The sequence below is a fragment of the Oncorhynchus gorbuscha genome, linkage group LG20 (genome assembly GCF_021184085.1).
Source record: "Oncorhynchus gorbuscha isolate QuinsamMale2020 ecotype Even-year linkage group LG20, OgorEven_v1.0, whole genome shotgun sequence".
Lineage (NCBI taxonomy): Eukaryota > Metazoa > Chordata > Actinopteri > Salmoniformes > Salmonidae > Oncorhynchus > Oncorhynchus gorbuscha.
Window position 1 is genome coordinate 1,836,718 of NC_060192.1, and position 12,928 is coordinate 1,849,645.

The 12,928-nt window shown below is 44.8% G+C and overlaps 1 protein-coding gene across 1 annotated transcript in view; it reads right to left on the reverse strand.

The window, feature by feature from the left end:
- The window catches only part of LOC124007150 (protein Niban 2-like), a 55,939-nt gene that overhangs the window by 12,760 nt on the left and 30,251 nt on the right, over nucleotides 1-12,928 (reverse strand). The window contains exon 6 of the mRNA XM_046317482.1: nucleotides 4,628-4,743. Coding sequence (XP_046173438.1) covers nucleotides 4,628-4,743 — 116 coding nt within the window. The remainder of the gene's footprint in view (nucleotides 1-4,627; nucleotides 4,744-12,928) is intronic.

Genomic DNA, 12,928 nt, shown 5'->3' on the forward strand with positions numbered 1-12,928 from the left:
TACGGCCAGAGCAGAGGGATGAGGTCCAGTCCTCAGTGGTAAAAAAAAAAAAATCACAGAAAAATGAGTCCGCCCCCCCAATTGTGTTTCAGAAAACAAACCCCTGCCTTTGTTACACAATACAAACAATGGCAGTGTACGTCATCGTCTGGGTCGTGTTCTTGTTTGATGTCAGAAATGATAGAGGATACTACTAGACAGTACTGTACTAGTAGGATCCTCACCCGTCTAGTTGCTCTCGGTTCTTGGTCAGAATCACATAGGGGTAGATACAAAACATATTCCAGCATACATTTCACTGGTAAACAACTATAGTTTATATGCCAACATACAGTACCAAGTTTGTACATTGTCTGCTTTGCCCAGTCTTGGTTTAATTATTTGTGTTGTTGATTTGTTTAACACTTTTTTGGTTTCTACAGGATTCCAGAGTTGTCTTCACTATTATTCTACAATGTTGAAAATAGTCAAAATAAAAGAACAACCCTTGAAATGACTAGGTGGGTCCACACTTTTGACTGGTACTGTATATGCGAGACGGGTTTGTCACAGGAGCAGGCCAACTGTTTCCTGAACCCTAAGAAAAACAAGCAAGCAGCCCCCGCCCTGCAGCACAAACACTGGCCCTATGTCCCCTTTTTCCTGTGTTGCGTGTTTGTAGACACACTGGGGGGCGATTGAAACTAGCAGGAGGGAGACAGGAAAAGTGCTTACTGCCCTTACCCAGGACCCAGCCCATGCACAGTCTGGCACACAACACACACTCTCGGTGCTCAATAACTCTTCTTTTACCTTCACAAAGCTCCTCCTCTAAACTGCGATTCATTCATTAGGAACTGACACGGAAAAAAAGGTTTTACTACCATGTAGCCTAATGAATACAACCCTACACTAAACAGTCAAACATGTCACCAGACCGCTAATAATAATTCGAAAACACACTGTCGGTTCATTCACATGGGGAAGACCAACATCTGTGGATATAAAACACACTGTCGGTTCATTCACATGGGGAAGACCAACATCTGTGGATATAAAACACACTGTCGGTTCATTCACACGGGGAAGACCAACATCTGTGGATATAAAACACACTGTCGGTTCATTCACACGGGGAAGACCAACATCTGTGGATATAAAACACACTGTCGGTTCATTCACACGGGGAAGACCAACATCTGTGGATATAAAACACACTGTCGGTTCATTCACACGGGGAAGACCAACATCTGTGGATATAAAACACACTGTCGGTTCATTCACACGGGGAAGACCAACATCTGTGGATATAAAACACACTGTCGGTTCATTCACACGGGGAAGACCAACATCTGTGGATATAAAACACACTGTCGGTTCATTCACATGGGGAAGACCAACATCTGTGGATATAAAACACACTGTCGGTTCATTCACACGGGGAAGACCAACATCTGTGGATATAAAACACACTGTCGGTTCATTCACACGGGGAAGACCAACATCTGTGGATATAAAACACACTGTCGGTTCATTCACATGGGGAAGACCAACATCTGTGGATATAAAACACACACACAACTTCCAGTGAAATCATAAGGGAAACTGAAAACAAACAAGTTTGACATGATAGTTCTGAGGAAGTGGTTTAACATGTGTAAATATGCACACCCCACCCAACCCATCTCTTAAAGAGGACAAGGATACAGAACACAGCCTTACAGTCTTTATCCAGCTACATGTGTAGTAGGCCTGGTTTGCTTTGGCTGCAGAATATAAAACCATAACCATAGTTTTAATTCCTGAAGTCAGCCTCAACTTGAGACTTCTGTGGCATTGTGTTGTGTTACAAAACTTCACATTTTAGAGTGGCCTTTTATTTTCCCCAGCACAAGGTGCACCTGTGTAGTGATCATGCTATTTAATCAGCTTCTTGACATGTCAGGTGGATGGATTATCTTGGCAAAGGAGAAATGCTCACTAACAGGGATGTAAACACATTTGTGCAAAACATTTGGGAGAAATAGATTTGTGAATATGGAACATTTCTGGGCTCTTTTATTTCAGCTCATAAAACATAGGACCAACACTTTACATGTTTATATTTTGTTCAGTGTTTAACATTAATGTGTAGAAAATTACTAAATTGTTTGCATAGTTAACACAGCACTGACACACACACACACACTGCACCAGACATGCCACCAACTTGTCACAGTCCCCAAATCCAGAATGAATTTATGGAAACACAGTATTATATAGAGCCATGATCGCAAGGAACTCTTACACCTCGTATTGCTCAGGTGAACAGATTTTTCCTTCAGTATTGAGTCAGTACCGAACCTTTGAGTAGTTCTGTGCTTGAGCGGTTCTAGTTTAATGTTCTGTATTATGTCATGTTTCACGTGGACCCCAAGAAGAGAAGCTGCTGCTTATCGCAGCAGCTAATGGGGATCCTAATAAAATACCAACACGCCAAGTGGTGAAACAGATCTGGGAGAGATACGGTCAAGCCTCCATAGAAAACACACTACCCGCTATTCTTCACGCAAGCTGGAGAACTCGGGTTGAATTTGCTGGCACACGCTTGGCAGAGGGTGTTGCGTTATACTTTTACGCGCCTCAGCCCCAATCTGGAAGGCTCATCCCTCAACTTGGTAGCCCCTTGATTGGCCAGGCGAGCTCTGCATAGCGGAGCTCATCTACCTGCTGTACGCCGAGCCCTGGCAACTGCCATTACGCAGGGATTTGCCGACCCAAGTCAATTTGACAACCTTACCCAGACACCATGGCCCTCTGGGCCTGGCCCGTGAGAGGTTAAATCTGGATGCGACAGGCCTGCCCTCTCAGAGTCATTGAGACTATCCAGAGGGCTCCTTCTACACGCCCTCTGTATGGAATCAAGTGGTGCATTTTTTTGAGAAGTGGTGTGACCAGAAACACATCATTCCTGACCAATGCTCTGTATTTTTATACTTTTTCCGAACAGAGGGAAAGCTTTCTCCAGCCGGCTTCTCTGCCTGTCACAATAACACGTTGGGGAAACACCACTTGTTAATGCGTTTGAATTTTAAATTAAGGAACCTTTATTTAACTAGGCAAGTAAGTTAAGAACACATTTTTATTTACAATGACGGCCTACCCCGGCCAAACCCGCACGACGCTGGGCCCATTGTGTGGCGCCCTTTGGGACTCCCAATCACGGCCTGATGAGAGTAGAGCCTGGATTCGAACGAAGGGACTGTCGTGACATCTCTTGCACTGAGATGCAGTGCCTTAGACCGCTGTACTACTCGAGAGCCACGGAGGGGGCGCGTCGCTTACGGCCAGTTCCCAAGCCTTTAGTCCAGTCATGGGTCTTTTGTGCTCGAGGCCATTTTCATAGCAGCCTTTTGTGTCGCTGGAAAGCGTGGAGACGACACATCCCTCCTTTAAGACTGCTTTATTGGTCGCCCTTATGTCCGCAAAGCAAGTGAGAGATTCATGCCTACAGTTGGCACGGGGCTTTTCCAAGGTTGCCTTATTGCCCAACCCTGCCTTTATGCCTAAAAAGGGTCAGCAGCAATTACAATTCTCGCCTTGGACCTTGTGGCTCTCCATCCGCCGCCTTTCCCTTCTACAGAAGAGTGACTCCACCGTTTTTGTCCAGTGTGAACAGATAGAACGAGAGCTTTGCACAAGAGCGACCAACTCGGTCACGGGAGCCTCCCTGGCAGAACCAGTCAACGGTTATCACATTGGATGGCGGAAGCTATTATATTGGCCTATAATAGTAAAGCGTTCCAGCCTCCAGAAGGTCCCCAGAAGGCCTTCAGAAGGCCCCCAGAAGGCCTCAGAAGGCCCCCAGAAGGCCTCACTCCACCAGAGGTATGGCTACTTCTTAGGCACTGTCGAATTCTCCTGCAAGTAGATGCCCTTGCGATACAGCTTGTTGGGCATCCCCTTATACTTTTAGGAGGTTCTACCAGCTAGACGTCACTGCACATTCTTTGGTGCAAACGGTCCTTAGTGTCGGGGCCTCTGAGGGTGGATATGTTGTAGTTACCTGGCTTCGGAGAACATGTTGCAATACGGGAGTTGGCCATTTTCCTCATTTGAGATATTGAAACTAATAATGGAAAGATGACTTAAGGTTACGTGTGTAATCCCGATTATCTGATTTTATGAGTGAGATCTCACCGTATTCCCCTACTCACAAGAGTGTGAGGACGTTCGGCATGCTCGAGAATGACTCTTGTTTGAGGGGAGAGGCTCAATTCATTCGCCACTCGACCGGTCCGTCTGACAAATGGGTTGTGATTGGTTCTTTGCGCTTATAAGATTCTTGTGAGTCCCTCATGTGAGATACAGTATCTAACTCATATCAGTGAACTGATGTTATGCTTACGTTTTCTCAGGAGGAGAGTTTAATTCCACCTGTACTCTCAGAGAAACAGTCAACAAATCCTCAAGACAGATCTCAAATACACACCAGCTGCCTGACTCACATCCATCATGGACACTCAAGAGGTTTAGGCCGTGACTCAGACCTGCTGTAAGTACTGTAAGGTGTTAGCATCACCTATTCACAATACATTCAAATTAAACGAGGTTGACTAAAATGTGACTCAGTCCTCAAGGAGCTAGAGCCAGCTCCAGTGTTTCTCACCTGTGGTGGCCCTCCACACATCATGTCCCAGGTGCCGTAGTGTCCCTGAGCCTGCCTGTGGAGCCGCACTGCATCTGTGAAGGCAGGGGTCTGCACCCTGCACTCCTCTGACAGACCTGGAGGGGGCAGGCAAGAGCACACAGTTACGATAGGCTGGAGCATCTGTGGTGGAAGTGATTGTGACGTTTGAAGTGTTTCAGTATGAACACTGAGGTAGAGTCCCAAATGGCACCCTATTCCACATATAGTGCACCGTTTTTGACCAGGTCCCATTAGGCTCTGTTCATAAGCAGTGCACTATATACAGAATATGATGCCATTTGGGAAGGCCCTGAGAGACACTGTGTTTGGAAGACACAAAACAGGCATGTCAACTGCACTGAGCGACCAGCTATCAAAATATTCAGGTAATTGAATTTGAAAAATCTATTCTCAAGCTTTTACATGGATTTTCAAAACACACTTTTCAGTTGCTCAAGAAAGTTGCTAGAACATTATCAACGACCTCTTGGCCCTACATAAACCAGCCATGTTCCACCACAGCGGCTATTTGTTAATAATAGGAGCTTGACCGTGGGACAACACAGGAATCACAGCCCTCGTCAGGCAGCGGAGTCGTGCCCAAAACAGGAAGCGACAGAGGCGCTGTAGTTACTATGGTAACGGCCTCTCCCAGTAGCAGCAGGGACAATGGTAGGCAGCTGAAGAGTCAGCACACGTGTTCATAGGGCTATTTCGCTTTCAGGAAGTCAGCACTCATGTGGGTTTGCGTATGTGGTAAAATTACACCAGCCTTCAAGGTCAGGGTATTCTGAAATAAGGCCTCAAGGTCATTGTATTGAAACACTGTCTAGTAGGTAGTGTGTTGAGGTATGGACATGAATTGAATAGCAAGCAAGCAAGATGTGCCTGCCAAATGGATGGATGGGCCAGAGCTCCACAGCATGCATACAAAGAACACAATGTGCCTGCATGTGGATGGATGGGCCAGAGCTACACAGCATGCATACAAAGAACACAATGTGCCTGCATGTGGATGGATGGGCCAGAGCTCCACAGCATGCATACAAAGAACACAATGTGCCTGCATGTGGATACAAATCACTATGGTAACCAGAACGGCGAGGAGCTATTGATTGTGCCAACATACAGATGCGACCTAACGACTACAACCCTCCACAGAATCAGGATAGCACTCAGCTTAGTCGAAGTCAAGCAACCCACTGAGAAAACACTATGTAGGAGGAGACCCCTGCTAAATATAAAATGATTGGGGGAAAATACTCTTCCATAACGGAATCGCATATCACCTCATGACTCCACAAGAGTGAAGCGTACAGGAAAGACCCACTTGAGTGTGTCTGATGTCGTCTAGTCACGTGCAAATGTGTGTGTGTGTATCCCGCATGTCACGGCTGTGGGTTTGACAAAGAGAGGAAATTATATGGAGAAGGTTGGGGGGAGGGTTAGACAGGAAGCACTCACTCTACCCCCATGCCCACTATGCCAACTCTGGGCTGATGGGTGAAAATGGGGCTAGTTTGTCTTGGCATTCATGAGAACACAGACACAGGTCAGCTGGCCACGTCTGTATCCAAAATGGCACCCTATTCCATAATATATATATATATATGGTGCACTCAAAAGTAGTGCACTACATAGGGAGTAGAGAATCACACAGCAAGAAAAATGTGTCACCAGGGATAAAGAGGGACAGACCCCCTTTTAAAACAAGCCTGCTATGATTTCCCTTCATAAAAATAACAATTTCTCAAACCATGTTCCCCTTGGGACATGTGGAGCAGTGTGAACTTTTACTAAACTACATGTGAACTCTAAAACTAAAAGCATTGTAAACTCAGCAAAAAAAAAAAAAAACATGTTTTTCCAGAAGTGTCTTTCAAAGATAATTTGTAAAAATCAAAATTACTTAAAAAATCTTAATTGTAAAGGGTTTAAACACTGTTTCCCATGTTTGTTCAAGGAACCACGAACAATTAATGAACATGCACATGTGGAATGGTCTTTAAGACACTAACAGCTTACAGACGGTAGGCAATTAAGGTCACAGTTATGAAAACTTAGGACACTAGAGGCCTTTCTACTGACTCTGAAAAACACCAAAAGAAAGATGCCCAGGGTCTCCGCTCATCTGCGTGAACGTGCCTTAGGCTGCAAGGAGGCATGTGGACTGCAGATGTGGCCAGGGCAATAAATTGCAATGTCCATACTGTGAGATGCCTAAGACAGAACTACAGGGAGCCAACGGACAGCTGATCATCCTTGCCGTGGCAGACCTCGTGTAACACCTGTACAGGATTGGTACATCTGAACATCACAGGTACAGGATGGCAACAACAACTGCCAGAGATACACCAGGAACGCACAATCCCTCCATCAGTGCTCAGACTGTCCACAATAGGCTGAGAGAGAGGCTGGACTGAGGGCTTGTAGGCCCGTTGTAAGGCAGGTCCTCACCAGACATCACCGGCAACAACGTCGCCTATGGGCACAAACCCACCGTCGCTGGACCAGACAGGAAGTGCTCTTCACTGACGAGTCGCAGTTGTGTCTCACCAGGGCTGATGGTCAGATTTGCGTTTATTGTCGAAGGAATGAGCGTTACGCTGAGGCCTGTACTTTGGAGCGGGATCGATTTGGAGGTGGAGGGTCCGTCGTGGTCTGGGATGATGTGTCACAGCATCATCAGAATGAGCTTGTTGTCATTGTAGGCAATCTCAACGCTGTGCGTTACAGGGAAGAAATCCTCCTCCCTCATGTGGTACCCTATCTGCAGGCTCATCATGACATGACCCTCCAATATGACAGTGCCACCAGCCATACTGCTCGTTCTGTATGTGATTTCCTGCAAGACAGGAATGTCAGTGTTCTGCCATGGCCAGCGAAGAGCCTAGATCTCAATCCCATTGAGCACGTCTGGGACCTGTTGGATCGGAGGGTGAGGGCTAGGGCCATTCCCCAGTAATGTCCGGGAACTTGCAGGTGCCTTGGTGGAAGAGTGGGGTAACATCTCACAGCAAGAACTGGCAAATCTGGTGCAGTCCATGAGGAGATGCACTGCAGTACTTAATGCAGCTGGTGGCCACACCAGATACTGACTGTTACTTTTGACCCCCCCCCCCCTCTTTGTTCAGGGACAAATTATTCCATTTATGTTACTCACATGTCTGTGGAACTTGTTCAGTTTATGTCTCAGTTGTTGAATCTTATGTTCATACAAATATTTACACACATTAAGTTTGCTGAAAATAAATGCAGTTGACAGTGAGAGGACATTTACATAAGCACCCCCCTTTGCCTCCAGAACAGCCCAAATTCTTCAGGGCATAGAAACGTTGTTCAATCGGTATCAAAAGGACCTAACTGGACCTCATTTTTCATGAACAGGGTGGTGTACCTATTAAACTGACCAATTAGTATCTCTCAACACAAATGAACACCCACACATGGAAAGCATATCTTAGTGCTTCGAGGCAATACCCTGGAAAAGGGAATCATGTTTAATTCACAAAAAGGCCTTTTGGAAACCTTTACTTACAGCAAGATCAGAGAACAGATTGCATCCAGAGTAGCAGCAGACATGAGAAAGTGTTTCGTAAAAATAGAACATGTGGTAACATTTACCAATGTCTCTTTATTTGAGGCATTTCCGTCTCGCTCCCTCTCTGCACTACTGTGGTTGGCGTGACTCCCGAGTCCTACCACAGCCAGATCCCAGTTCCCAGGCCTTCACATCCAGCCTGTCTCGCTCTCTGTGTGTATACACAATGGTAAACAGACCCCACCACGGCAGAAATATGGCCCACTCAGTCTGCTAAGGGTTAAAGCTGCGATGTGGTGTTAAGTTGATCAGGCCAGGAGGGGTATACTACAACACTAGATATTTTCAGGATTTTATCAAGTTAGCCAGTGTCAGCTAGCGTCACATTCCAGCTCAGGCTTTTATCCATGAGACGAAGGGGGATATTGATCCTTTGTCGCTCACTCAAGCCGGGCTCGAACACCAAATTCTTCATTGACACAACACTGAAACAGCAATTCATGGGGGAGTCAGTGGGGTACTGTGTGTGTGTGTGTGTTAGTATGTGTTAATAATACACATCGATATACACACCGTTCTTAGAAATGTTTGTTTTTTGAAAGAAAATCACATTTTTTGTCCATTAAAATAACATCATTGATCAGAAATACAGTGTAGACATTGTTAATGTTGTAAATGATTATTGTAGCTGGAAATAGCAGATTTTTTAATGAAATATCTACATAGGCGTTCAGAGGCCCATTATCAGCAACCATCACTTCTGGTGTTCCAATGGCACGTTGTGTTAGATAATCCAAGTTTATCATTTTAAAAGGCTAATTGATCATTCGAAAACCCTTTTGCAATTGTTAGAACAGCTGAAAACTGTTCTGATTATAGAAGCAATAAAACTGGCTTTCTTTAGTTGAGTATCTGGAGCGTCAGCATTTGTGGGTTCGATTATAGGCAGAGTTGCAAAGAAAAAGCCATCTCTCAGACTGGCCAATGAAAATCAAATATTAAGATGGGCAAAACAGACACTGGACAGAGTAACTGGAAAGAAGGCCAGCATCCCTGAGTCACCTCTTCACTGCTGACATGGAGACTGGTGTTTTGTGGATACTATTTTATGAAACTGGGCCTCTTACAAATAAACTGAAATACCTTAATTACATAAGTATTCAGACCCTTTGCTATGAGTCTCGAAATTGAGCTCAAGTGCATCCTGTTTCCATTGTTCATCCCCGAGATGTTTCTACAACTTGATTGGAGTCCACCTTCGGTAAATTAAATTGTTTGGACATGATTTGGAAAGGCACACACACCATTCTATACAAGGTCCCACAGTTGACAGTGCAATCAGATAAAAAACCAAGCAGTCAGGTCAAAGGAAATGTCCGTAGAGCTCCTAGACAGGACTGTGTCGAGGCACAGAAACAGGGAAAGGTACCAAAACATTTCTGCAGGTTGAAGGTCCAAGAACACAGTGGCCTCTATCATTCTTAACCCCTCTAGTACGCTAGCGTCCCACCTTAACAGCCAGTGAAATTACAGGGCGCCAAATTCATAACAGAAATCCCATAATTAAATTTCCTCAAACATACAAGTATTATCCACCATTTTAAAAGATAAACTTCTTGTGAATCCAACCAGTGTCCGATTTCAAAAAGGCTCTACTGCGAAAGCACACCATGCGATTATGTTAGGTCAGCACCTAGTCACAGAAAACCATACAGCCATTTTTCCAGCCAAAGAGAGGAGTCACAAAAAGCAGAAAGATATCAAATGTATCACTAACCTTTGATGATCCTCCTCAGATGGCACTCATAGGACTTCATGTTACACAATACATGTTTTTTGTTCGATAAAGTTCATATTTATATCCAAAAATCTCAGTTTACTTTGGCGCGTTATGGTCAGAAATGCCTCGTCTCAAACAAACAGAGCCACATCAAATTACAGAAATACTCATCGTAAACATTGATGATACAAGTGCTAAACATACAAATAAAGATAAACTTCTCCTTAATGCAACCACTGTGTCAGATTTCAAAAAGGCTTTAGGAAGAAAGCACACTTTGCGATTATGTTAGGTCTGCGCCTACCCACAGAAACCCATACAGCCATTTTCCAACCAAGGAGAGTGTCAAGTCAGAAATAGCATTAAAATGAATCACTTACCTTTGATGATCATCATCTGGTGGCACTCCCAGGTTTCCATGTCAGACAATAAATGTTTTGTTCGATAATGTCCCTCTATGACCAAAAACCATTTTTGTTCCCGTGTTTTGTCCAGTAATCCGTCCAGACAAAAAGTTTTTTAAAAGTACAATAAAAGTTAGTAGAAACATGCCAAACGAGGTTTAAAATCAATCCTCCGGTTGTTTTTGTCATAAATCATATTTCAACCGGACAAAAGCTTTGTCAATAGGAAAGGAGAAACAAGAAAAGGCGCGTTCCTGATCAGGTGCATGGCTGATGAATGGAAATTTCCACTGATTGAAAGTGCTGTATCGCCCAAATTTTTCAGAGTAAATGCCTAAAGACTGGCTTCCTCTACAAGTGGCCAGAGACTGAACCGGGTCCCAAGTATTTGTATGGTGGATAGGCTTTCAATGGAAAACAGCCTTTCAAGATAATAGTACTTCCTGGTTGGATTTTTCACCTGCCATCTCAGTTATACTCCAACATTATTTTAACAGTTTTGAAAACTTGTGTTTTCTATCCAAATCTACTAATTATATGCATATCCCATCTTCTGGGCCTGAGTAGGCCGTTTAATTGGGGGGGGGGGGACTATTTGTTTAGGGAGGTGACCAGGAACCTGATGGTCACTGACAGAGCTCCAGAGTTCCTCTGTGGAGATGGGAGAATATTCCAGAAGGACAACCATCTCTGCAGCACTCCACCAATCAGGCCTTTATGGTAGAGAGGCCAGATGGAAGCCACTCCATAAAAGGCACGACAGCTCGCCAAAAAGGCACCTAAAAGGACTCAAGGAAACACGATTCTCTGGTCTGATGAAACCAAGATTGAACTCTTTGACCTGAATGCCAAGCTGCACTACTGGAGGAAACCTGGCACCATCCCTAAGGTGAAGCAGGTTGGTGGTAGCATCATGCTGTTGGGATGTTTTCCAGAATGCTCAGGAACTTTGGAAGATGAACCACAGCCAAGACCATGCAAGAGTCTCTGAATGTCCTTAAGTGGCCCAGCCAGAGCCAGTACTGGAACCAGATTGAACATCTCTGGAGAGACCTGAAAATAGGGAGTGTTGCTACATAGCTAACCATCCTGACAGAGCTTGAGAGGATCTGCAGAGAAGAAATGGAAGAAACTCCCCAAATGCAGATGTGCCAAGGTTGTAGAGTCATACCCAAGAAGACTCGAGACTGAAGCACCTTTTGGCAGTGGTTTACAGATGTTTATTTTTAATACATTTGCTTTGTTAATAGGGGGTATTGTGTGTAGACTATTAATGCCCAGGATCCTCTCAAGCTCAGTCATGGGCATTAATATGGAGTTGGTCCTCTCTTTGCTGCTATAACAGCCTCCACTCTTCAGGGAAGGCTTTTCAACATTGCTGCGTGGACTTGCTTCCATTCAACCACAAGAGCATTAGCGAGGTCGGGCACTGATGTTGGGCGATTAGGCCTGGCTCTCAGTTGGCATTCCAATTCATCCCAAAGGTGTTTGATGGGGTTCAGGTCAGGGCTGTGTGCAGGCCAGGCAAGTTCTTTCACACCGATCTCAACAAACCATTTCTGTGTGGACCTCGCTTTGTGCACAGGGGTATTGTCATGCTGAAACAGGAAAGGGTCTTCCCCAAACTGTTGATATAGTTGGAAGCACAGATTTGTCTTGAATGTATACTGTAGTGTTAAGATTTCCCTTCACTGGAACTAAGGGGCCTAACCCGAACCACACAAAAAACACTCCTCCGCCAAACTTTACAGTGGGTACTATGCAGGTAGTGATCTCCTGGCATCCCCCAAACCCAGATTTGTCCATCGGACTGCCAGATGGTGAAGTGTGATTCATCACTCCAGAGAACGCGCTTCCACTGCGCCAGTGTCCAATGGCGGCGAGCAGCAAAGGGGTGACCAACTCCATATTAATGCTTATGATTTTGGAATGAGATGTTTGACGAGCAGGTGTCCACATACTTTAGGCCACGTAGTGTACTTTTCTAAACCTTTAGGCGTATTGGTAATGAAGATGTTATCAAGTGATAATACCATCACCTGCCACAGGTGAAGCCACAGGAACAAGTGGTTGTCATGGACACCAGGTTTAACAGCCAAGAACAGCAACAAAGCCATTTTTGACCACAGTGACAACTGCCTGTGACTACTCCAACACTATGAAAGGGAAAAATAGAGAACTCAGCCATTTTCTTCAAATTCACACCATGGAACCCTATATAGTGCACTACTTTTGAAAAAGCTGAGCACTATAAATAAGGGTATAGGGTGCCATTTCAGATGAAGCCTTATAACTCTAGCTAACAATCAATCCTCTGAATGTGATGCAAATCACTTTTATTGGACTGCACTTTATGATAACCAATTCCCCTGCGAGCCCAGAATATGCAGCAAGCCACACAATGCGTTTGTATCTGTGGTTAGACTTATGAGGGAAAACTGAATGGTGTTCCTGTACTGGTCAGACTATATCGCCTTGCAGCATCTTCACTGTGTAAATGCTCTGGTTAGCACTTAACCACTATTCAAAGCAGTTCTTTGACCGCAGTATTATGC